At 61.5% G+C, this 23,227-nt stretch overlaps 1 protein-coding gene across 6 annotated transcripts in view; it reads left to right on the top strand.

Annotated features, from left to right (window-relative positions):
- Positions 1 to 17,684, top strand: part of DOK7 (docking protein 7) — a 33,194-nt gene extending 15,510 nt beyond the window's left edge. For 5 of the 6 annotated variants that reach the window (XM_055326589.1, XM_055326588.1, XM_055326587.1 and 2 more), the window contains 3 exons: positions 6,321 to 6,440; positions 8,096 to 8,215; positions 9,268 to 11,204. In XM_055326589.1, the coding sequence (XP_055182564.1) occupies positions 6,321 to 6,440; positions 8,096 to 8,215; positions 9,268 to 9,992 (965 nt within the window). In that variant the 3' untranslated portion in view covers positions 9,993 to 11,204. Of the gene's footprint in view, positions 1 to 6,320; positions 6,441 to 8,095; positions 8,216 to 9,267; positions 11,205 to 17,019; positions 17,234 to 17,476 lie in introns of those variants that run through there. The other variant, XM_055326593.1, reaches the window with a different exon arrangement.
- Positions 17,685 to 23,227: the final 5,543 nt, after the last annotated feature.

Raw genomic sequence — 23,227 nt, forward strand, 5'->3', positions numbered from 1 at the left:
TTAAAGACCATTGTTTCAAATAAGGTCACAGTTACAGGTTTGGGATGTGACCTATCCTTTGGGGACCACCATTTAGCCCATGACGTGGGTCACCTTGACTGTGAAGGTTTTAGAATTTGGATCATGATGGGCCTGTGGCCCTGGGCACATTTCATCTGGAGGACAGAGAGCTGGGCTGGGATCATCAGAAGGCCCTGGCAGGTCTGGGGCATAAAAATCAGCATCCCCTCCCTCCCCTGGCACAGTCCCAGCCTAACCCCCTGTGCCCCCCAGAACCACACACCCTTGGTTCTTGGCCACAGACAGCTCTCCTGAGAGCAGGAGATGGTCCCTGGCTGCCTTTGCCCACCCTGAGTGTAAAGAGGGTGCCTAGAAGGTGTGGAGATGGGGTTAGGACCCGGGAGGGCAAGGCAGAGGGGTCATGGCCCTGGTAGGTGTGGGAGTGGCATCAGGGTGGGTATGACCAGGGTCGTGTGTGGCTGAAGTCCTCTCAGGGCCTGGCCAGGTATGTGGGGGCCTGGGGTGGATCTGGGTCCCTCCCAGATAGGCATTTCTCTCTGTGGCCTCCATGTGGACAATGGCCTGCTCAGAGTCAGATGGGAGTAGGCTTGCTGGGTGGGAGTCCGGGGTCTCCCAGCGTGGCCTGATCCTCTGTCTCTGGGTCGGTGGTGGCCTACTGTGTGTGGTTAGGGATTTGGGGCACCAACAGAGAATGGGAGAAGCAGTCCCCGCCCAGAGCCCCAGGAGGGCAGGCTTTGGGGAGGGGCATGCAAGCTGGGCCTAAGGGTGAATGGAAGTTTCTAAGAGGGGGCCCAGGGAAGATCTCCGTCCCTTGCATTGGCTGGTCCTCCTGTCAAGGGCATTTCAAGGGCATTTCCCTGTTTACATGAGCTAGCTGCATTTGTAAGAGGTCAGGGTCCTGGCATGCTGAGGAATTCAGCAGGTGGTGGAAAGGTCCCCAAGCCTGTGGCAGAGGAGTGTCATGGACAGTGGCTGTCAAAAATGTACCCCCTTCGTTGTATGTGCTGGCCATCTGTGCTGGCCCCTCCTCCACTAGTGCCCGGTTCCTCTGGGTGCAGTCCATCGCTTCAGCCTCTTGGGACATGGTGGACATTTTTTTTTTAAAGATTTTATTTATTTATTCATGAGAGACAGAGAGAGAGAGAGAGAGAGAGAGAGAGAGGCAGAGACACAGGCAGAGGGAGAAGCAGGCTCCATGCAGGGAGCCCGACGTGGGACTCGATCCCAGGTCACCAGGATCACACCCTGGGCGTAAGGCGGCGCTAAACCGCTGAGCCATCCAGGCTGTCCATGGTGGGCCTTTTTAAATGACTTTTTTTGAGTGAAAGAGAGAGTGAATGTGTGTACATGAATAGGGGGAGGTCAGAGGGAGAGGGAAAAGCAGACTCCTCACTGAGCAGGGAGCCCGATGTGGGCCTCCATCCCAGGATCCAGGAAGCCGTGGAAGTGAGCTGAAGGCTGATGCTTCACCCACTGAGCCCCCCAGGTACCCCTCTTGCTGCGCCTTTAAAACACTTGCATCATCCACCTCTGACAAGTCCTTTGGTGCCTCTTTTGGACTTTGTGGTCTGAATGCTGGGTGGTCTTGACAGAGCTGCCCGAAGCCCTGGTCTCTGACCCCAGCACAGATGCGTGACCTGCGTGGCGTGTGCAGGAACCCCGTTAGGAGGTGGTGGCAGAGGCGAGGTTGCAGGAGGAGGAAGCCCAGTATGCGGACCAGAGTATGCTCTGTCTTCCCAGAGTAGCAGGGAGCCTGAACAGCACAGTGCCACCAGCAGATCTGTGTTCAGGGTGATGACTTCGGCCCTAGATGCCCATGGGGATTGAGGTGGGGGGCATGAAGGCAGCCGTGAGAAAGCTCTGGATGTGGCCTGAGGCTGAGTCAGCAGCATGTGTGAGAGGGGCGTCACTGGGAATTGCAGGAATGTTAACTAGGTGGTGGTTGAAATGGGGAGAGAGGGAGGGCCAGCCTAGGGTGGGTGGGAGAAGGAAGAGTGCTTGCTGGGGTGAGGGTCCCAGGAGGATGGAGCCCCTGCCCTGGGCTGGGCCTGCTCCAGTGCTTTGCCCACGGGGAGGCATCATGGGTGGGGTGGGGAACAGCAAAGGCCCGGGCTCCCCTCCACTTGGCAGCATGTTCAGGGACATTTATGAACTGGGGTCATTTGATGGGGGTGGTTTCAGTTTCCTACAAGGAGATCAAGTCTGCCCTCTGGGTCTAGACCGCTAGTCACATTTCAGGTGGTTTGGGGTCCATTCCAACCCTCTGCTGGGAATCTTCCACTCTGGAGGTGGGAGTGAGCCTGGAATCCGTCAATCCCTTGTCACTCACTGGGGGCTGGCCTCCCAGGCTGGTCCTGGGTGCCCTGAGTGTCCAGGATGACGACCTGGACACGGAGGTCACACGGTGGGAGAGCGTAGGCTGGGCGGGGAGAGCGTGGAGAGCAGTAACCGCAGGGGTCCCACGCTTGAAGTTCTCTGTGCTCCCCTGTCTTCACACCAACCATGAGGTACGGGCACCAGCCCCATTTTGCAGATGGGGAAGGCGAGGCGCAGAGCCACTGGTGACTTCTCTGGGATCTGGCACTCCGTGTTCCACTGCACCGCCAGCCAGCCCAGGGCCAGCCCAGCACCAGGTGAAGTGGGGACGGGACCGGCTGTCAGCAGTGCCCGGGCTTCCTCCTCAGGGGGCTTTGCTCTGCTCTGTTTCCTCCCAGGCAGGAAGGCCCAAGGGGAAGGCTCCGTGTCCCCCTGCCCCTGGGGAATGGGCAGTGTGGCCTCAAGGGACGGTCCAGACATGACGGCATGCCAGCCACCGTGTTTGTGTGTGCACACGTGTGTGTGTGTGTGTGTGTACAGGGGGTGGTGTCACAGAGATTGGGGCATGTTCCGGGCACGGAGGGGTGGCGGCTGCAAGGCTGCAGTGCCGGCTGCCTCGTGTGGTGGTGCCTGCGAGAGGGTGCTTTGTTTGTGTCTACGGTGGCAAAATATATGAGACAGAGAATCTGATTTTTACTCGTTGTTGAGAGTACAGCTCAGAGGCCTGAAGCGCATTCAGTGTCCTGCAGCTGTCCCCACCCTCGGTCCCCAGCAAACACAACCCTCCTGACCCCCGGCCCCTGACCCCCACTGCCTACCTTCTGTATTTAGGATCTGATGCCTCTGCGGGCCTCACAGAGGTGGGGTCACATGGTTCTGTCCGCGCCCACCCAGGTCTGGAGTCGCTGGGTCGTCGGGTGACTCTGCTTGTGAGTTCTAGGGGACCCTCCGCGCTGTTTTCCTTGGTGGCCCCCCAGCAGCGCACCCTGAGAACCACTCAGTTCTGGTTTCCCCATGTCCTGGCCCTCCTCTCTCCCCATGTCCTCGCTGACACCTGTTGCATCCTGCTACTTGGTCTTCAGTCAGTCCTCCTGGTGGGAGAGATGATCGGGTGAAATTTAAAACTTGATTTCGAATGAACTTGTTTCCTTGAACGTCGGTCCTTTCTTGAAAACTAAGGGCAGAGTAATGAAGTTCCAGTTGGTCGATGTTTGGCTCCGTTAGGAAGCCCTGTGCAAAATGATACCCCAAGGGCCCGGGTCAGTTGCATTCTGAGTGAAAGTCCAGCACCAGCCAGGTTGGTGCTGCCTGGACAGAGCTTTCTAGAACCTTCTCCAGATGCTTGCAGGCGCTCTGTCCCCACTAGGACTTCACCATCCAGTCTCAGTCTCCATGGAGCTGGGACACTGAGCATTGGCAGAGCTCAGGACGCTGGAGGTTACCAGGATTAACTTGCAACAGGAATCTACCCAAGGAACTGGGTGCATGGAACGTGTGGATGCTTCTTTCTCAGGGCTGGGGACTCTTTCCGTGGGGTGCATCGGCCTTTGTGCTGGAGATGCTCTCCTAGGGACTAACTGCATTTATAAAGCCCATGAGGTTTGCCTGCAGCTCCCAGGAACCCACAGCATCTACCCCAAGCAAAAGGTGGCTGTCACCCCACCAGCTTCTGGCTTCCTGCTCAGCAGACTTTGGCTCCTCTGTATCCCTGTCTCCCCATGCCATGATCGCGCAGTACTTGGCAGCTGTTTCACTGCTTATGGTTCTGTGGGTCGGGGATTTGGGCGGGGATGGCTTGTCCTTGCTGAATGTGGTGGACGGGTCACTCAGTCAGTGGCGTGGGTGGGTGGCCTGGAGGATGGCCTCTAGCACGGATCCTGCCCCAGGGTGGGGCTTTATGGACCAGGACGGAAGGAGGTGAGCTTGTGGCAAAGTGGGCCAGGCTCTACTTCCTCCGGCCCTGCAAACAGGCAAGCAAACAAAAATTCAAAGAACACTCTCTTGGGGGAAGGCCCGCTGGCCTCTGCTTCCCTCTTTCTACCACACTGAGTGCCTGGGTCCCCCGGGCCCCCGGCCCTGGCTGAGGCACTGGGGCCAGGATGCCTCAGAAGTGGTCCGCCTATAAGACTCCGGCCTGGCAGCCAGGACAGCATCCACTTAAGGGACATGCAGAGTAAAGGATCACAGGGTACATCTCAGAGGAGGTGCTCCCTCCTAGCAGCACCAAATGAACCATCGGGGGTCAGGGGCTGGGAATAGTGATGTAAGGTGAGTGGAGTCTGGACAGCTGAGGTGATATTACCAGTGGTGGCCTCCTGGGTGGAGAGCTTGGGTGAGCTGCCCCCACTTAGGGAGCTCCCAGTGTCCCCAGAGCCTGGGGTGCAGGAGGGAAGCCCACAGAGGGCCGACCAGTGGTCAGCGAGCTGTGTCTTGGAGGCTTCACGTGGGGGCTCGGGCCACCCGTCCCCAGGCAGCCTCTGTGGTTAGCTCGCGGGTCTGCGTGGGGCAGCAACCATGCTCCCAGGCCTCACCGGCTGCGTCTTGGGGAGCATGACGCCCAGCAGACGCCTGGTGGAATGCTGTCGGCTCCCCTTGCTTCGTAATGTGGTTTTTTATAGTCGGGGGACTGGTTGTGCCGAGGCCTCTGCCAGCTGACTGTAAGCTCGGGATTAGAGGCCCGGCCCTTTGTGCGAGCTGGTGCGGCTGCTGGGGTGGGGCGGCGGGGAGCGGCCCTCTCCTCCCCTGCCCTCCCGCCACCGCCACCGCAGGGCAGCAGCTCCCAGCCCATCCGTGCAGCGGAGGCTCTGTGGGGTATGCCCGGGCGGCCCACCGGCTGGGCTGCTGTCCCTCTCGGCCCCCTCTGGGGTCTCTAAGCAAGCGCGGACACCCTCGGGGGGCCTTGAGTGGGTGGATCAGAGGGCAGGGTGCTGCACCCCCGAGAACCCCAGGAGAGCCACTGTGGCCTTGGCGGGTGACAGAGGTGTAACTGGGAAGCCTTCCCCCTGCAGCCCCGTCCGCCTGCAGGGCCGCCCCGGGACCTGCCCTTCGGGAGCCAGCGTGCCTTTCTTTGGGCAACGGACGGAGGGCAGGAGGGCAGGGCTCGCAGGCATTCTTGTGTGGTGACGCCAGCTGAGCATGCAGCCCCACGTGGCCCGGTGTCCCCATTCACTGGGCGGTGGTGCGGGATTTCATTCACCCTGGCGGGGCTCCGGCCCAGCAGGAGGCCTCCCCCCTCCACCCCTGGGCTGTGCTGACTCACGCGGCCTGCCCTCTGCTGGCCCATTGCCTGTGGGCACGTTTCCCACTCGAAAACAGGTCCCGGAAGGGGTCTGCGAGGTGGGCACTATGCATCACTGGCTGCAGCCCGCGGCCACCTCCTGTGGGGGGCAGGCCCACCTCACACACACACACTCACTCTCGGAGCAGCCCCGAGCCAGGAGACCGGGTCAGGGGGCACCTACTGAGACCCAGGCCCCCCTGGCTGCTTCCTGGCAGGCGAACCTCACGCTAGGGGACCTGCTCCTTGCTTCTGATGAGCCTGGGCATGTGAGAGAGCTGGAACCCCCTCCCGGCCTCCTCCTGGGGCCGCGTCCTCCTGAGGCACCCCGGCTCCTCATCCTGGCCAGTGGAGGCCCACGGAGAAGACCGAGGGCCAGCAGGGTGGGACGCCTCCTCCCAGCCGGCCTGGCTCACAGCAAGCTTGCCTGGGTGGGCTGGTGCGCACAGGCCCGATGGCCAGACGTGTGCCCACGCTGCTGCGACAAGTTGTGTGGGCCTGAAGGACAGGGTGGGGTTTTCCCCAGGCCAGGCACAGGCTCCTCCCGGGCGCTCAGGGGACACTCACGCCACCCCACCCCCGCATGTGAAGGGTTCGCTCGAGGTTCCCGCGTTCTCCATCTGGTGGCCCCTGGGCCCATTCTGCAGCGGTCCCGCCCCGTGGATGCTGGGGCCAGGCCGACACGGGGTCTGGCCTCCCTCTGCAGGGGCCGGAGTCTTCTTCCTGTCCTCGGCCGAGGGAGAGCAGATCAGCTTCCTGTTCGACTGCATTGTCCGCGGCATCTCCCCGACCAAGGGCCCCTTCGGGCTGCGGCCGGTTCTCCCAGGTGCGTGTGGGAGTGTGGCCTGCGGGGGAGGGGCCGGGGGGGGCCACTGATGGGTCAGCCAGGCTGCCCATGGGGAGGGATTGGCCGCCGGGCTCCCGAGGGGACAGCACACGCCGTCCTCGCCTTTCCTCCGCGGGGTCACAGCTCCTGGGACCCACACACTCTGGCTGTACCAGGTGGGGCCCCAGGAGGCCAGAGACCCCGAGTGGGGCTCACGGAGACCTTCTGAGCTGGACTGGTGTGGGGTCTTGCCCCACGAGGCTGGGACTGTGGGCTGGGGCCAGAGCCAGCCAGGTCCCAGGTGGAGTTTGTGTTTTGGCTGGAAGCGGCCTTGTGCGCTTGCCTGGTGCGTGGCAGGTGGTGGGTGGCGGGTGGGGTCTCACTGGTGGTGGGTGCGAGGCTGCACTGAGCTCCCCTCATCTTGCCCCCACTCCCTGGTTGTGGCTGGGGCGCATTCTCCAAGAGCCCTGGGCAGGACAGAGCCGGACGCCGGAGGGGCCACGCTACCCCGGGCACCGTGGGTCCCCAGCAGGGCGGGACCCCCGAGATCCTGGGCACTGTGGGGCCCCAGCAGGGCGGGATCCCAGAGGTCCTGGCCCCTCAGGGATAGCCCAGGAGGGACAGAGGCTGGTTCTTGTCCCTACAGCCTCCTTAGAGGCTCACCGGGTGCGTGGTACCCAGGATCGCTGGTACTCCCCGCAGCGCAGGGAGGTGGTCCTTGTCACATTGTCCAGGTGGGAGACATGGCAAGTGGTCAGTGAGCTCGCGTCTGTGGTCTCCTTGCACGGGTGCCACAGCCAGGGGGCGGGTCATTCAGGGCCCCTGGGAAGGACTGGGTCCACTTTGCTCAGCAGATCCCTCCCCCACCTCCACACCCCACAGGGGCCCTGGGGGGACGGGTTGGGGTTGGGGGCGGGCTGGGGACTGAGGAGGTGGCTCCTGTGGCCCATTCTTCTCCAGCTGGGCTCTGCTGGGTGGTGCGGTGGCGCCCTCTGCTGGCGCCCTCCTGCCTGGCAGCCACCGGTCCATGCGGACAGCAGGGTGTGGACGGGCTGGTGGGGCTCTGGGTGGCATTGGGTCTAGGCCCTGTGATGATCGGGCTCTCCTGCGAGGTGGCCTCTCCTGGGTCAGCAGCCTCACACCCCGGGCTTTCTGGGGTGTCCCTGCGCTCACGCCTGCTCAGCCGGACCCACGGGGAGACAGTCAGGAGGGGAGAGATGAGAGTTCCGACGTCCGCTCTGCCCTAAGCACAACCCTGCGCGGCCCCGTCCTGGTCCTGCCCTGACTGGGATGCACTCTCTCCACACCCCCACTTTGCATATGTGGACAAGGGGCTCAGGGAGTCCATCCAATGCCAGCGTCCCCACCGTGGGCATCACCTGCTGGCTTTGGGGCACCAGATATGGGCTGCTGGCTGGGGGATCTGGAGGGGGCGGGTGCCCTGAGACTGGTGCCCCGTGGCTGGGGAGGAGCTGGGACTTGCAGGGGAGGGGGTCACCTGGGGCCCTGCCATGGCCTTGAGCCCCAACCCCCAGCACATGTGTGGCCCTGGTGGTGCTGGACTCACTCACTGTGACACCTGGGTGGCGCCCGTGGCCGAGGGCCTGGGGTGGGAGCAAGGAGGCCACGTCTCCTGACTCTCCTCTCTGCTGCAGACCCGAGCCCCGGGGGTCCTGCCGCTGCAGAGGAACGCGTGGCCCAGGAGGCCCTGGAGGCCCTGAGGCTGGAGAAGCGGCTCAGCCTCCTGTCGCACACGGGCCGTCTGGGCAGCGGAGGTAGGGGAGGTAGGGGAGGTAGGGGAGGTGGGGGGGTGGGGAGGTAGGGGAGGTGGGGGTGGTGGGGGAGGAGGGTGCAGGTGGGGGAGGAGAGAGAGAAGGGTAGGAGGGGGAGGAGGGGAGGAGGGACGGTGGGGGAGGAGGGACGGTGGGGAGGAGGGGGAGGGGGAGGTAGGTGGGCTGCCTTGCTGCTGTGGGGAGGGGCCACCACTATGGGGCCTGCGCCAGGCTCCTGCTTTTTGGTCATGCCTCCCCTCCTGCTCACTCCTTCATTCCTTCCCTCCTGCTCACTCACTCATTCCTTCCTCCTCTCTGCTCACTCATTCTTCCCCTCACTCATGATGCCACAAACATCATGAGTGGTGCTGCCAGAGAGCTGGGAGAGCTGGGAGAGCTGGGAGAGCTGGGTGCAAACTCTGCTTGCCCAGCAGCCCTGTGGCCTGCGTAAGGCTGTGGGCTCCTGTGGGCTTCAGCTTTACCCTTGGTGCCCAGACAAAAGGGCTCCTCCTCAGCAGCCCGAGACTCTCCGTTTGCTGGGAACTGGACAGAAGGGGCTGGGGGGGGGGGGCTGCCTGGGGTGGGGGTGGGGAGACAGGTGGGGCCTGTCTGTCCTCTCTACTGCTGCCAGTCCAGTCCGGTGGGGTGCACTGTGAGCCTGCCCCCAGAAGTAAGGAGCCTCTGCTGGCACTGAACCGTGATCCTCTGATTCCCAGAGGGCAGTGACCAAGGGGGCAGCGCGAGGACACGGGTTCCAGAGAGGGCTGGGGGCGGGAGGGTGGTGTGGTGTGGTGGTGGTGGTGGTGGTGGTGCAGTGTGTGTGTGTGTGTGTGTGTGTGTGTGTGTGTGAAAGATTGGTATTCAAGGAGGGGCCTGACCTGGTGAGCTGGTTTGTGCACAGGCCTCTGGGTGGGGGCGGGGGGGGGTGCTGGGGAGGGGGCGACGGGGGCCTGGAGAGTGCTGGCCCTCGGCCGATGTCTCCCCCAGCCCTCCCTGAGCCCACCCCAGCCCCCAGAGCAGCGTCAACACCCCGACCGCCCTGTGCTCTGTGTCAGGGGATGACCGCAGCCTGTCCAGCTCTTCCTCAGAGGCCAGCCACTCGGATATCAGCGCCGGCGGCCGCCTCACGGCATGGCCAGAGCCTTCCTCGTCCTCGGCCAGCACGTCGCAGGAGGGTCCAGGGCTGGCAGCCGCCCAGGCCTCTGCGGAGACCGTGCCGGGCACCTCCAGGCCGCCCCCCAAGCCGCTGCGGCCTCGGCAGCTGCAGGAGGTCGGCCGCCAGAGCTCATCGGACAGCGGCATCGCCACGGGCAGCCACTCCTCGTACTCGGGCAGCTTCTCCTCCTGCGCCGGCAGCAGCCTGGACGTGTGGCGCGCGGGCGACGAGTTCGGCTCCCTGCTCAGCCTGCCGCCTGCGGCCGGGGTGTCCGAGCCCAGCCTGTGCGCCTGCCTGCCGGGGACAGCCGAGTACCAGGTGCCCACGGCCCTGCGGCACCATTATGACACGCCGCGCAGCCTGCGCCAGGCCCCCGGGGACCAGACCTCGGCTGTGCAGGGCAGCCTGGACGATGGTGGGGCCGGGGACTCGGGTGGCCAGATGTCCGCGGGGTGTCCCTCCAGCTGGCTGGGCGCGAGGCAGCGGGGACAGGTGGCGGAGGGCCCGGGCAGCGAGGCCCCTGTCGAGACCTGGGAGGCAGGCAGCCCCCATGCAGGGCCTCCTCCAGCTTTCTTTTCCACCTGTCCGGCCTGTGGAGGACTCAAGGTAAACCCCCCTCCCTGAGAGCCACAGCTCAGGTTCGCTGCTGCGGGGGTTGGGTTCTGTCCCTCTCGGCAGGAGGGGAAAGGGTGCCCTTGGTGCTGTTGGTGAGGCACGGTGGGGAGGGCCTGAGGGGAGGGGTGACAGTCCCAGAGGCTGCCCTCTGGGGAGTGGAGCCTGCAGGGAGGGCCCCCAGGACTTGGAGAGGGCGACTAGCCTGCAGCTCAAGTGCCTTCTGGAAAGTGGGAAGCTCTGGGTGGAGCAGGCTGGGGGCGTGCACAGTCCCAAAGCCTGAGGATGGGGTGCAGGGGACACAGGCCGGTGCTGTGTCCCAGCCGGCGTTAGCCAGGCCCTCGGGGTGATCAGGGCTGGGAGGCCCCTCGCGGGCCGCAGCCACCTCCCCGTCCAGTTCCCCTGCCTACCCGGTGGATGGCCATTCTTACTTCTCAGATACATCCCTTCCGTGGTGCACAGTCAGGTCATCTGCTAAAAATTAGCTTCCTCTGCAGCAGCTGCAGACCCAGATTCCCAGGACAGGAGCGTGGCACGGTGCGTGTAGGACGAGCTTTACCTGTCCACTGCACACCTCCTCTGTGAAGCAGCGCCACGGGTGGCCCGTCTTACAGGGGAGGAAACTGAGGCTCAGGAGGCGCAGGGACTTGTGGGGTCTGGGTCTCATGACTCAAGAACCTCCACTGCTCACCCACCAGCCTGTTCCTCAACCTGCAGGCTCCCGGGCCAGGGGTGGGCAGGCAGCAAGGTGGTGACGCCAGGAGGCCCCTGGGAAAGCTCTGGAAGCTGTGCCTCACCCCCTTCACCCTCCTGGCTGAGCTGGAAGGCTAGGGGTCAGGACCAGAGGGGCTGGGGCTCCAAGGCCCATCCGTTTGTGTTTGGAGGCACGTGGGTCGCCCGGGGTAGAGCTGCTTCCGGCGCCCTCCGTGGCCTGTCTGCTCGCCTGCATGGGGTGCAGCTGCGTTGCCTGGTTTCCTACATTGTTCTGCAGTTTCGTGCACCCCGAGAGGTGGGCCGGTGCCCGTGCGGCTCGGGACCTGGGCTGGCGCCGTCCTGCGCTGTCTGGCACCCGCCCCCATCCAGGGGGCCAATGGCTCACCTGTAAATATTTTGCTTTGTACCTTTACCGTCGGCTAAAGACCTTTGTTGCTCTTTTACATTTTTAAAATCGGACCTGTTTGTAATACATTCTTAGATTGGAAATAAAATTTTCTTTTCTTACCATCTTCTCCTTTTCCATTTGCTAGCCTCCCCACCTCCCGCCAGGCCCTCCCCGCGGGGCCTCTGTCTCCAGCCTGTGGGTCTCAGGGGGCAGCACGGGGCCTCGCCTTGTAGCCTGCCTTGAGCCTCAACACACTGGGGGCCTGAAGCAGGAGAGGCAGCTCCCGACAGCCCATGGGGCGTGTGTGCGTGCGCACTTGCATTCGCGTGTGACGTGTGCATTCAGCTGCATGTGTGTGCACTGTGCGTGGTGTGTGTGACCTGTGTGCGTGTGTACGTAGTGTGTACAGATGCTGCATTCATCTGCACGGTGTGTGTACACGTGTGTGCATGTGTGGTGTGTGCACAGGAATGTGCATTTGTGCATATGCATACATTTGTGTGTGGTGTTTGCATCGCACATGTGTGATGTCCGTGTGTATGCTATTTGCACAGATGCACACGTGTGTGTGTGCACATGTGTGGCATGTTCTCTGCTCACTGGAGACCACAGTGAGGTCGTCGGTGGTCACTTGGGCTCAGGCAGGTGGCTTCCCATGTCCAAGTGAGGGTGGGCACTGCTTTCTGGGCCAGTGAGAGTCCTGGCTCTGAGCCTGGAGCCCCCCTCCATCTTCCCCATTTGGTGGCCGAGCTCCAGGGATCCCACCTCCCATCTCCTGCACATCCAGGGGCCTCCACCCTGCCCTATCACTCCCATTTTACCCTGCTGGGGGGCCAGCTCTGTGGAGGCCGCGTTGGGAGCTCTGGGTGGGGTGCCTGTGAACTGTAGTGTGAGGAAAGCCAGGCTTTGGGGGCTGAGCGGCACCCCGCCATGCCAGCTGGGTGGCCTCAGGCAAGTTTCTACACCTCTCTGAGCCTCTGTTTCCTCCTGCGTAGACGGGGATGCCTACCTCCCTGGGCACACGGAGAGGGTCCAATGAGGTGATAGATGCGCGTGGGCAGTAGATGTCTATTCACAGCAGCGGTCATTAGATCCACTGTTGTCACCTCCACCCCTGAGGTGCCCCAGCCTCTGGCTGCAAAAGTAATAAGGCTGCGAGCTGCCAGCACCATGAGTGAGGTGGGGTGGCGTCTGCCCCTGCCAGGGCCCCTCGCTGTCCGGGCGCCGGGGCCTTGCCTGGTGGGGCTGGGCGCAAGCAGAGTGGGCAGATCCATGCTGGGAGTCCTGCCGCCTTGTCTCTCCAGGGCATGTGCAGCCCACTGGCCCAGACCTGGAGGTTGGGGTCCTGGCCCCCAGCAGGGGGAATGGGCTGAGCTGCACCCTGCCCATGCTCAGCGTTGGCTTTGATGCTGTGCCCGCAGGAGCGGCCCCTGGAAGCAGGTGCGGGCTGTGGTGGGGCCGTGGGCCCTTGGCGCTTGCTCCGCGGCTCCCGTGGACAGACGGTTACCTCCTCTAGTACCTCAGAGGCCTGTGTGTGAGGGCTCCCGGTGGGCAGCCAGCCTCTGGTCTGCGACCAGACTGGGGGCCCTTAGGTCGGGGGCCGGGGGGTCGGGGGGCCAGACACACTCTGCCCAAGTCCCGGGCCTGCACAAGAGCTCCTTTAAGAAGGTGATGGGTTAGACCAGCTCAGTGTGTCCCTTGAGCCTGACCAGGACCTGGGTCAGGCTGCTGTGTCTTGAGTCTGGGGCATTAAGCAGAGGCCCCCGGGGCAGGGTTGGGGTTTCCACACCCCCATTCCAGTTCCCAGCTCCTCACAAGGCCCTGCCACCAGCCTGTGATCCCCAGACTGCTGGGGATGCTGGATCTGCTTCAGTCACTTGCCCTGGGCCCCGGTGGGGACGGGGGCGGGGGTAGGGAGGCATCCCCCAAGGGCTGTGGGAGGCCCAGGCCCAGGTGACAATGAACCTGCTGGCCATGGGCCACTGTCCCTCCCTCCTGATCAGATCCTGTCCTCAGCTCTGAGGCCCCCATGGCCCCATCCTTCTGCAGGCCCCTCTGCACTTCTAATCAGCCCCCCCCCCCCAAGAGTCCGTTGTGCAGTTCAGGGGGTCCTGTCTCATTTTCATGGCCTCTGTGGGCCCCTCCACAGGTGCTGGTGGGGCAGGGCCCGCAGGGCCCAGGGAGCACCTGCTCCAACCTCTGAGCTCCTGATAGCCACACCCCCTTCTGCACAGCCCTGAGTAGACTTTGGAGGCTCAGACTTAGCCTAGGGCCCAGAAGAAGGCAAGCAAGGGTCAGGGCTGCCAGCTGGGGGTCCTGGGACACGTGGGTACGGGACCCCCTGGGAGATGAGGAGTCTGGGCTGGGGTCCGCCAGAGGCAGCAAGGCCCCCAGTGACCTGGGTGCAGCTGGGTTAGCATCCTGCTGGTCAGGCTGTGGCAAGGGGAACGGGGTCCAGATGAACAGGTTGACACGTGTTCTCTTTGGTGCAGGGAGCAGCTGCCTCACCCCCTGGCCTTCTGACGACACACTCAGGTAGGCCCCAGCTTTGGGACCAGCTCCCGTGTGGCCTCAGGACAAGGGAGGTGGGGGGCATGGCGACTGCAGTCATGGCCTAGCCAGAGGCTCTGCAGCAGATGGGGCAGCAGGTGTTAGTGGCCATGATGGAGACAATGGGCAGAGGGTGACATGGACGGGGGAGGGGTGGCCGTGGGGTCGGGGGACAGAGTGCAGCCAGAAGGAGCCCTGGCAGGGGCGGGGCAGGCCCAGCCGGAGGATGAGGACAGGGTGGCTAAGGGTGGCCAGCTAGCCCGGAGGGCTGTGTGCATGGAGCGGGCAGGGCCAGGCTGCCTTGGAGCCTTGACCTGGGGGTGGGAGCTCCATCCTCGAGGTGATGGAGAACAGGGTTGAGGGGTCCTGGTGATGAGCAGGGAGTGAGGGGAAGACTTGAGGTCTCCAAGCTCAGTTAGAAGGTGAAGGGTGGGCAGAAGCTGGCTGCTGCCCAGGGGAGGGCCTAGAGGGTTGAGGGAAGCTGAAGTTTGGGGAAGGTTGGCCTCAGGCAGGGTGGAGGGGTCGGGGAGGCTCAGGGGTCAGCTCTGGGCCTTAGCCTTAGGACTGGTGGCCCTAAGGAGCTCAGATCCTCTGTCCTTCTCGAGACACATGACACCTGTTGGGGCCAGACCTGCAGGCTGACCTGCAGTGGACCTCTGGGGGCAGGAGGGGGCGGGCAGGGCAGGCTGGGTCCACAGGAAAGCCCCAGCAAGCTGCTCTTGGGTTCTCTGGGTCAGGATGGGGCACTGAGCTCCACCCCAGGACAACCTATCCCCTGACGCCCACTCCCGGATGGTCCCAGACACCTCCTCCTGCTGTCCACTCGGCTGCCCCTAGGGCCCTGTGGACGTCTTTTACCCAGACAGCGGGTGGGCCCCCGGGAACAGGAGAGGACGGGGCCCAGGTGTCAGGATCTACTGGAGGATACAGACCCTCTGTTTCCACTGAGGCCCGGGGCTGGGGAAGTGGGGCCTGAGTCCGGCAGAGACGGGGATGAACTGGGCCTGGGGCGGTGCGGCCAGAGGCTTGGTGACGGCGGGGGCGCCTCGGGAAGGCAGGAGAGGTCAGGCTGCTCTCCTCCGTCCTCGGCTCTGTTCCGGCTTCTAGCAAGGCTGGGAGCAGCTCTCCCTGAAGGAGCGGGAGGGAGGAGGGTGAGGGGGATCTGCCCCCCATGAACACTGCTTAGACACGGAGGCCAGGAGGGAGCCCCTCCCCTGCTTCCTCCTCCCTTGCCGGCTGTGGACTGGGCAAGACGTGGCTCCAGCCCTAGAACCAGCTCCAGGCGTCCTTCCTAGCCTCCCCTCAGGTCCTGGTTCCGCCCCTAAGGGCTCTCCCAGCTGCACCCGGGCCTCTGCCTCTGCCCTTCCTTCTTTCTCGTCCTCTATCCCTTGGCACATGCTTCCTTCTCCAGGCAGTCTGCTTGGATTTTCCCCTGGCCTCACTGGTCTAAGTGTCTCCCTTGGGTGCTTCTGCCTATCACCTTGGGGTACATGGGCGAGGGTCTGCGTCTGCCCCTCTGTGTGCCCAGGTCCCCTCCAGGCTGCTTGATGGAGAGTCTCACACTGTTGGTGTTCAGATGGGTGTGCAGAGCCCAGGTGGACACGGCGTGCCCGGGGGGTGGTGGGGAGAGGGCCCTCGCCCTGCTCTGCCTGCCAAGGCTGCACCCCTTCCTGTCCTAGGCTGCATTCAGGGCGCTGCAGGTGCGGTAGATCTACAGAAACCCCTCGCCTCACAGCTGAGAGGCGGAAAGCAGCCGGTCCTTGGCTTGATGAGAGCACAGGACACGCTGAGCTGCCGATCGGAGAAGCCCAGCGCCGGGCCTTGGCTGGCCAGGGCCGTGCGCGAACAGGCAGCCAGGGCCCCAAGCCTGGCCTGGAAGCTGAGTGTCCAGAGGGCCCTCCCCGTGTTCCCTGGGGTCAACACGTCCAGCCTTGCCCACCCCGTGTCCAGCAGCAGCCTCTGGCCTCCCTCCTCGAGGACCTCCCTTCCTCGCTCTGCAGCAGGGCCACCTCCTCATCAGGGAGCACCCCCGGCTCTGCCCCCTGGAGCACCCCTGCTGCCTGTGTACAGACTCTGCTGGGGTCCGGAGCCGCTCCTGGGAGCCCCACACCCCTGCACTGGCCGGAGGGTCTCCCTACAGGGTCAGCAGCAGGAACGTTTGGGAACAGCAGTTTCCCGGGGGCATCGGTGTCCTGTTTTTGACATCAGGGACGTGGGCACAGCATCCTGAGGGGGCCCTGCCCTGCAGGGACCGTGTAAGGAGGGGGGTGGGTCTCCTGGGCCCCCAGGCTGGGAGGGGCAGGAACCGTGTGACTGGCTTTGGGATCTGGCTCCACTTGGCCACCGTCTGGCCCTGGCCCTGGCCGGGGTGCAGGCTCTGTGGCCTTCACCCCCTCACCGGGAGCAAGCAGGCAGTACAGTGTGCCCTGCACCCCCGGCCTTGCTGTGGCAGCTAAGGGCACAGGGGGGAAGGCACCATGCAGGTGAGGACCTTCAGGAGACGCCCCCTGGCAGCGGGTGCCCTGTGGTGGGATGGGGACCTGAGGGACACAGGGTCTGCCTCCTGAGGTCCTGGCCCTGGGCTCGGCTCCCTCGACCCCTGCACAGGGGCTCAGAGACAGGGTGTCCCTTGCAGCTTCAACCCTCTATCTGATCCCACCCTCTATTCTGAGCAGCAGAGCTGGCCACCCTCATGTGGCTGTGCCCAGGGGACCCTGAGGACAGGGGTGTGGGGGAGCCTCTGGAGAACAGCCAGCAGGACGTCACCCTTGGTCCCCATGGCTGGGCTCCTTCCTTGTGGCCTTGGTGTGCTGGGCTCTCGGGCCAGTGGGGAAGTGTGGTCAGGTGCACAGCCAGGCGGCCCACTATGGGGTCCCCCGAAGCCCAGCCCGGGCCAGGTCTTCAGGTGCCCTGGGTGCTGCTGCACCTCCCATATACCCCGGGAGGGGGTGCACAGTGAAATCTGCTGCTAGGAAACGAGAGGACTCGAGGTGCCTGGGGCCATCCTGGAGGAGGTGTCACTGTGCATGGAGGTGTGGGCCTGCACTTGGGGGAAGGGATTTCCTGTGGAGACTCGCAGGTCTAGAGGTGGTCCCTGGAGCCCGGAGCTGGGGTGGGCATGGGGATGACCCAGGAGGACTGAGAGGGTGAGGGTGGGTGGCAGGGGGGCTGAAGACGGAACAGTGGGGTCGCTGACAGCAGCAGGCCTTGGGGCATCCTTGAGGGCAGCTCAGCAGGGATTAGCTTGTGGCAGCAGACAGGGGCGTGGGGGGAGAGGGGCCCAGGGTTTCTAGAAGCTCACTGGTGAAGGGACGCAGAAGGTGGTGCGGTGTTGGGGGGAAGGCGGGTGGACCCCAGGGTGGGCAGTGCTGGGCCAGAGATGGTCAGTTGGCAGGACCAGAGGGTGGGGGGGTGGAGTTATCTGCCGGGGGGTCCCCCGGGTCGCCCACCCGCACTGCCCTTCTCGGCGCAGGAGCCCCGGGGCCCGGGAGACCGAGCAGTGAGGCGCCCCCCTACCTGAACATCCCCGTCAGCCCCTCCTCCAAAACGCAGCTGCTGTACCTGGGCCTGGAGCTCCAGGGGGCCGGCGCCGGGATCCGAGGTGGGTCCCCATGGGTGGGGGGGGCTGCCTCCGGGCGCCGGTGTCCCGGGCCCCCCAGTCTCTGCTCTTGCTGAGCCGTGCCCCCTGGGGCGGGGCCCCCTTCCTTCCAGCTTGCCCCCCACCCCCAGGCTCGCGTCCCGGGTCCCCTCACCTCTCCCAGCCCGAGGCTCTGCGGGGGCGGGGGCCAGGGGCCTCCCTGGAGGAGGGTGGGGGTGCCGGCCGGCTCACCGGGGCTGCTTTCAGGGGCCGGGGCCTCCCGCTACGCACAGATTGACATCACGGCCACCGAGGCAGCCCACAGGGTGGGGGCCCAGCATGCACAGACCCGGGAGCAGCGGCTGCCTGAGCTGGAGCAGAGGAGGAAGGGGCCCCCGCGGTAAGGACCCCCCAGCCCCGCCACGACCACGACCGGGCAGCTCACCGCCACGACCTCGCTTCTGTCGCCAGCAGCCAAGGGCACCAGGGAGCCCGTCCTCTCTCGCCCACAGAGGTCTGGGCTCCGGGCTGGTGGCCTCCTGGCTGCAGGGTGGCCACAGCCGGTCCTCACCTTTCCCCGCCCCACCGGCCACGGGGGCCCAGACCCGACCCTTCTTCGGCCTCAGTAAGCCACTCTCGACCTCCAGCAGGTCGGGAGGAGCCATGCGTCCAGGTGTCAGGCAGCCTGTGGTTGTCACCTGCCCCCGTGCGGCGTCTGGGCTGCAGGGGCCCCGGGGGATTGAAGACCAGGTTCCACTGCTCTGGGCCGCAAGGGGCCCTCCCAGTCCCTGGAGGCGGTGGCCACCTGACTGATGACAGGCCTGCCCTTGGAAAACACATATCCCCAAAGCACAGCGAGGCCGGACCAGGCCCCACCTATGCCGAGTGTCCCACCCTGCCTGCCTCTGCCCTGCAGCAGCCTCCAGCTGTCCGGGGTCACCGCTGCCCTGTGCCTGGGGACCGTGCTGCCAGCGAGTCCTGGGGGTGGCAGGACTGTTCCACCTTCAGACCTGTCAGGCTGCCGGCAAGGCCCCCACATGGGTTTACTGGCTGCACTGCTTCTTAGGACACATTAAGTTATGTAAATAGTTTAAAATCGTTAATATTCTATTTTTAACATGCACATTATTTTCCTGAAGGATGAAGTGCCTTCTCTTGTGCTGTGTCTGTCGTGGGCTGTTCCTCACCATGGACTTGCTTCTGTTGTCTTGACACAGTGCAGGTGCTCGGGGCCGTGTTATGCCCACCTTGGTGGGTTGGCGTGGGGTTTCCATGTTTCCTCCCAACAGGGCCTGTGGCCTTGGGGAAGTTGTATGCCATTTCCATGACTCAGTGAGCTGGAGGGAATGGTCATGGCTCCACAGGATGGGTGCTGGGAAGTTTCCAGAATTGGTGGTGCGGGTTCCTGACATTCCTCCCTTGTCATGAAAGGGAAGCATCGGGCTAGGCCCTCTGACCCTGGTCTTAGATGTGAGATGGGACTCTGCTCTGCCTGGCCAGGGTCTCCAAATATAGCCCACTCAGGCACCTCCTTCCCTTCTTCCCTCTCCTTCTCCCTCCCGTCCATCCATCATCCACCCATCCACCATCCATCTACCATTCACTACCCATCATTCATCCACCATCCACTCACCATCCATCCATTTACCATCCATCCATCCACCATCCAACTACCATCCACCCATGTATCATCCATCCACTATCCATCATCCACTTATCTATCCGTCATCCAACTTCTATCCATCCTCCATCTATCACCCGTCCACCATCTGTCATCCATCCATTCATCCATCTCCATCCATCCACCATCCATCCACCACCCATTCACCATCCACTCACCATCAATCCATCCATAACTCAACTTCCATTCATCCACCATCCATCCATATCCCTCCCTTTCACCCTACCCCTGATCCACTAAGGACCCAGCAAGTCTGAGGGTAGTGTAAGTGACTGACATTCCTCATATTCTCCTCTTCAGCTGAGATCCCTCAGGTTGATGGGTTTCAGAACACCAGCGCCCTTTTCCTTGCCTTATCTTCTAAGCTGACACCTGTTGGGGAAGCTTGTGAGTTGAGGCAGAAGGAAGCAGGTCCAGCCCTGAGCCCATGAGGGCAAATGTCCTGGGTGGGATGCAAGGGCCTCAAGTGTTGATCCTACAAGCAAATCAGGTTCTCAGCCTAAAGGGCCCCCACTAGCACGCCCTGGACAAGATTCTAGGGTGGTCAGACTTCCCTTTAAATTACAAGGGGGGAGCAAAGCCTGGGCTGCACACCCCAGCCCAGGGTTCCAGCAGTAAGGGGCTGCCCTCTGGGTGGGAGGGGGCCCAGACGTCCATGTGCATCAACTCTGGGATAAACAGCTTGGAGTTCTTGTGACTTTGAGTGGCTGGTGTCTGGGGTCTCTTGTGTTCAAAAGGAAATAAGGCTGCTGTGTTTTTGTATTGCTGAAGCTGGGCTATGGATGTGTTAGGCATTCGTGAAGAACAGCTCCCCGAGGGGCTCAGCCAGGCCCGGCCCAGGCCACTGCGAGCAGTGTGCTTTGGCAGGTAGAGGGCTGCATGCGGAGGGAGGCTGCCCTCCAGCCCATGAGGCCTCAGGGGGTCTGTGGCAGCCACACAGCAGAACAGGGCCAGATGGCCACCTGTCCTTCCTCCAGAGCTGTGACGGGCGGCACTGCGCTCAGTGGCTCGAGCCCCGCACTGGGGCCTATTAGGCAGAGCTGTTGCCGCTGCTGCAGGTGAGGTGCACGGGCCATCGTGTGGACGTGGAGGGAGGTTTTTCGGGACCCCGTGTAACCGAACCCAAGTTCCAGCGGCCTGATGCCCAGCGGAGACATGGGGGTTGCGGTTTATTCAAGAGGCAGCCAGAAGGGGAGACTGGGGTGGGGCTGGGGGTGTGGTAGGGGAAGGGGTGGGGTGGGGGACAAGCCTCCAGTCCGCCTCCTCAAAGGGGGAGAGTCAGGAAATGTGAAGGCAAAGGAAATGTCTGGGTGACAAGTTGCAGCTGCACTTACCAGTCTCAGCGATCGGTCCTGTTAATGCTCCAGTTTACTAGTTTCACCTGGACCCCAACTTGAGCCCAGGAAGGGCGCCCACCTTTGCAGAGAGGTAAGAAGTGTCCCTGGCCAGAACCCTGCAGTCTGCCTGCGCTGCTGCCGGTCCCCACCTCCCCATCTGTAAGTCCCCCCCCCCCCGCCCCTGTGCCCTCTGCCCTTGGGGGCCCCACTCTGGCCTTTGTGGGGCTCAGGGTGGGCTCCCTGAGGGGGAAGCACTGTAAGTACAGCCAGAGGCCCAAGGTTCCGGGCTTGGATTTAGGGTATTAATTCTGGAATATCGGCACCAGACAGGAGAGCTTATTTTACACTGAGGTGTAATTGACATTGGACTTTTTTTTTTTTAAGATTTTATTTATTTATGAGAGGGAGAGAGGGGGGGGGGCAGAGACACAGGCAGATGGAGAAGCAGGCTCCATGCAGGGAGCCGACGTGGGACTCATCCCGGGTCCCCAGGATCACACTCCGGGCTGAAGGCGGCGCTAAACTGCTGAGCCACCCGGGCTGCCCGACATGGGACTTTACAGTAGTTTCAGATACAATATCCAGATTCGATATTTGTATATATTGTGACATGATCACCACATCCAGGTAACACCCATCACTGTGAACAGTTACAAAATCTCCTTGTCTGGTGATAAGAACTTTTAAGGTCTACTCTCTTAGCAACTTTCAAAGATATAGTATTTTTTTTAAAGATTTTATTTATTTATTCATGAGAGACAGAGAGAGGCAGAGACACAGGCAGAGGGAGAAGCAGGCTCCATGCAGGGAGCCCGATGTGGGACTTGATCCCAGGACTCCAGGATCACGCCCTGAGCCAAAGGCAGATGCCCAACTGCTAAACCATCCAGGTGTCCCTCTTTGAGGAACTTCTTAGTTACAATTTACAAACAGAAAGCCACATAAATCTTATGTGGACAGCTTGACAGACTTTTTTTTTTTTTTTTTTTTTTTTTTTTTTTAGCTTGACAGACTTTTACACGTGTGTGAGACAGAGGGCATTTCCCATCACAGAAATTCCTCCCAGTCCTTTTGAGGCAATGCCCACTCTCCAGGTGACCACTATTTTGACCTCCATCCCTAGCAACTAATTCTCTTTTCACATTTTGCCTCTTTTGCTCAGAATGTTTTCAAGATTCGTCTATGTTGTTGTAAAAGAATATACACCCATTCCGCTCTACAAACATATCAGAACTTTTTGTCTATTCTGTTGGTGAACGTTTAGATTCTTTCTTGTTTCGAATGAGACCAAGTTGATCATGAATTGGACAACTCTTGCGTAGGCCTTTTGCGGGCACACACCCTCCCCTCCCTTGGAAACGTGTGTGATCAGCAGAGGAACTGCAGAGCACAGGTGAGAAAATGCCGAAGTTCTGCACGTGGTTTTACCATTTTGCATACTCCACCAGCAACAGAATTCCAGTAGGTGCTCATCCTTGCTGACAGCTGGTGTGGGCCTGTGTAATTTTAGTCGTCTTTATGGGTGTGTAGTGCTGGCTCATTGTAGCAATTTGCATTCTTCTGATGACTAATGATGTTGAGCACCTTTAATATGCTCGTTGGCCATTTGGAGGTCTTCAGTGAAAGCCCTGTTTAATTCCTGTGCCCATTGAAATACTGCGTGTATAATTTTGGATCTGAGCCCTGTCTTAAACGCAGGCATTGTGATTGCTCCTCATTCTCTGGTTGGCTGGTTTACTTTCTTAATGATACATCCTGATGAGAAGTTTCTGATTTTGAGGACATACAACACCTTGTTTCCTTATCTTTTGTGGCCTGTTTTATGTATTTCTGTCTACCCTCTGGTCAGAAAATGCCCTCCTGTTTTCTAGAAGCTTTACAATTTCAGCTTTCACATGCAGGCCTATGAATCACTGTAAATCATTTTTTGCATGTGGTGTGAGGTCGACTTTCCCCCCAAACATAACAAGTTGCTCCATTTACTGAAGAGAATTTCTCTCCTCAAACTAGAAGTTTCTAGTTTTCCCCTCCAGAATCTAGGTTTTATTTGGTTCTCTAAATTGGTTAGGTGATTCTGTTGCTTCCTGTTCTTGGAAATAGTTTTGAGTTTGTCCTCTATTCTGTAAACAATGCATGGGACTGCTCTATCATCCTGTGTTACAGTGGCCACTGGTCACCCCAATCTCTCGTCTTCAGGGGGCTGCTTATGCTGTGACTCCCCTGTTCTCACTCAAGGGGCCTTGCTGTCTTCTTCACTTGGTTATTTTCAAGTCAATGTTTGTGAACAATGATGCTTGGGTTTGTTTGAGGATGACAGTTTCTCCCAGAGAGGGGTCTTTAGCTTCTGCCAGTCCAGGAGCACCAGAGCCAAGTCATGGGGGCCCTCTTGTCTTCACCCTCTCTGAGCAGGAGCCAGCCAGCCCCCCTTGTCTGGGGCAGGGCAAGGGGTCCAGGTTCATATGGAGACTCTCCCTTTAGACACCCACATTACACCAGCCTGTGGTCCTGAACCCAGGACACCTGGATGGCCATGTCCTTGGGGTGGATGTGCAGTTTCATGCTGCACCACCTTCCTGAGCTCCCATGGTCCATCATGCCTTGGTCATACCTTCACGGGCTGTCAGATTTCCACGGCTCCTCAGGAGAGGGCTTTTTATTTCTTTTAAAACTTTTTTTTTTAATTTTTATTTATGATAGTCACACACACAGAGAGAGAGAGAGAGAGGCAGAGACATAGGCAGAGGGAGAAGTAGGCCCCATGCACCGGGAGCCCGACGTGGGATTCGATCCCGGGTCTCCAGGATTGCGCCCTGGGCCAAAGGCAGGCACCAAACCACTGCGCCACCCAGGGATCCCCAGGAGAGGGCTTTTTAATCCCTAGTGCAGGGGCTCCTTTCAGTCAGTTAGAGCCCCCAGCCCAGCCTCTCATCCCTGCTGTCAGAGACCCCTTTGTTCTTTCCTGTCAAGTGCATCTGTGGTTGCACAATTTGCCCCAGAGGC

The sequence above is a fragment of the Nyctereutes procyonoides genome, unplaced genomic scaffold, assembly GCF_905146905.1.
Source record: "Nyctereutes procyonoides isolate TBG_1078 unplaced genomic scaffold, NYPRO_anot_genome, whole genome shotgun sequence".
NCBI lineage: Eukaryota > Metazoa > Chordata > Mammalia > Carnivora > Canidae > Nyctereutes > Nyctereutes procyonoides.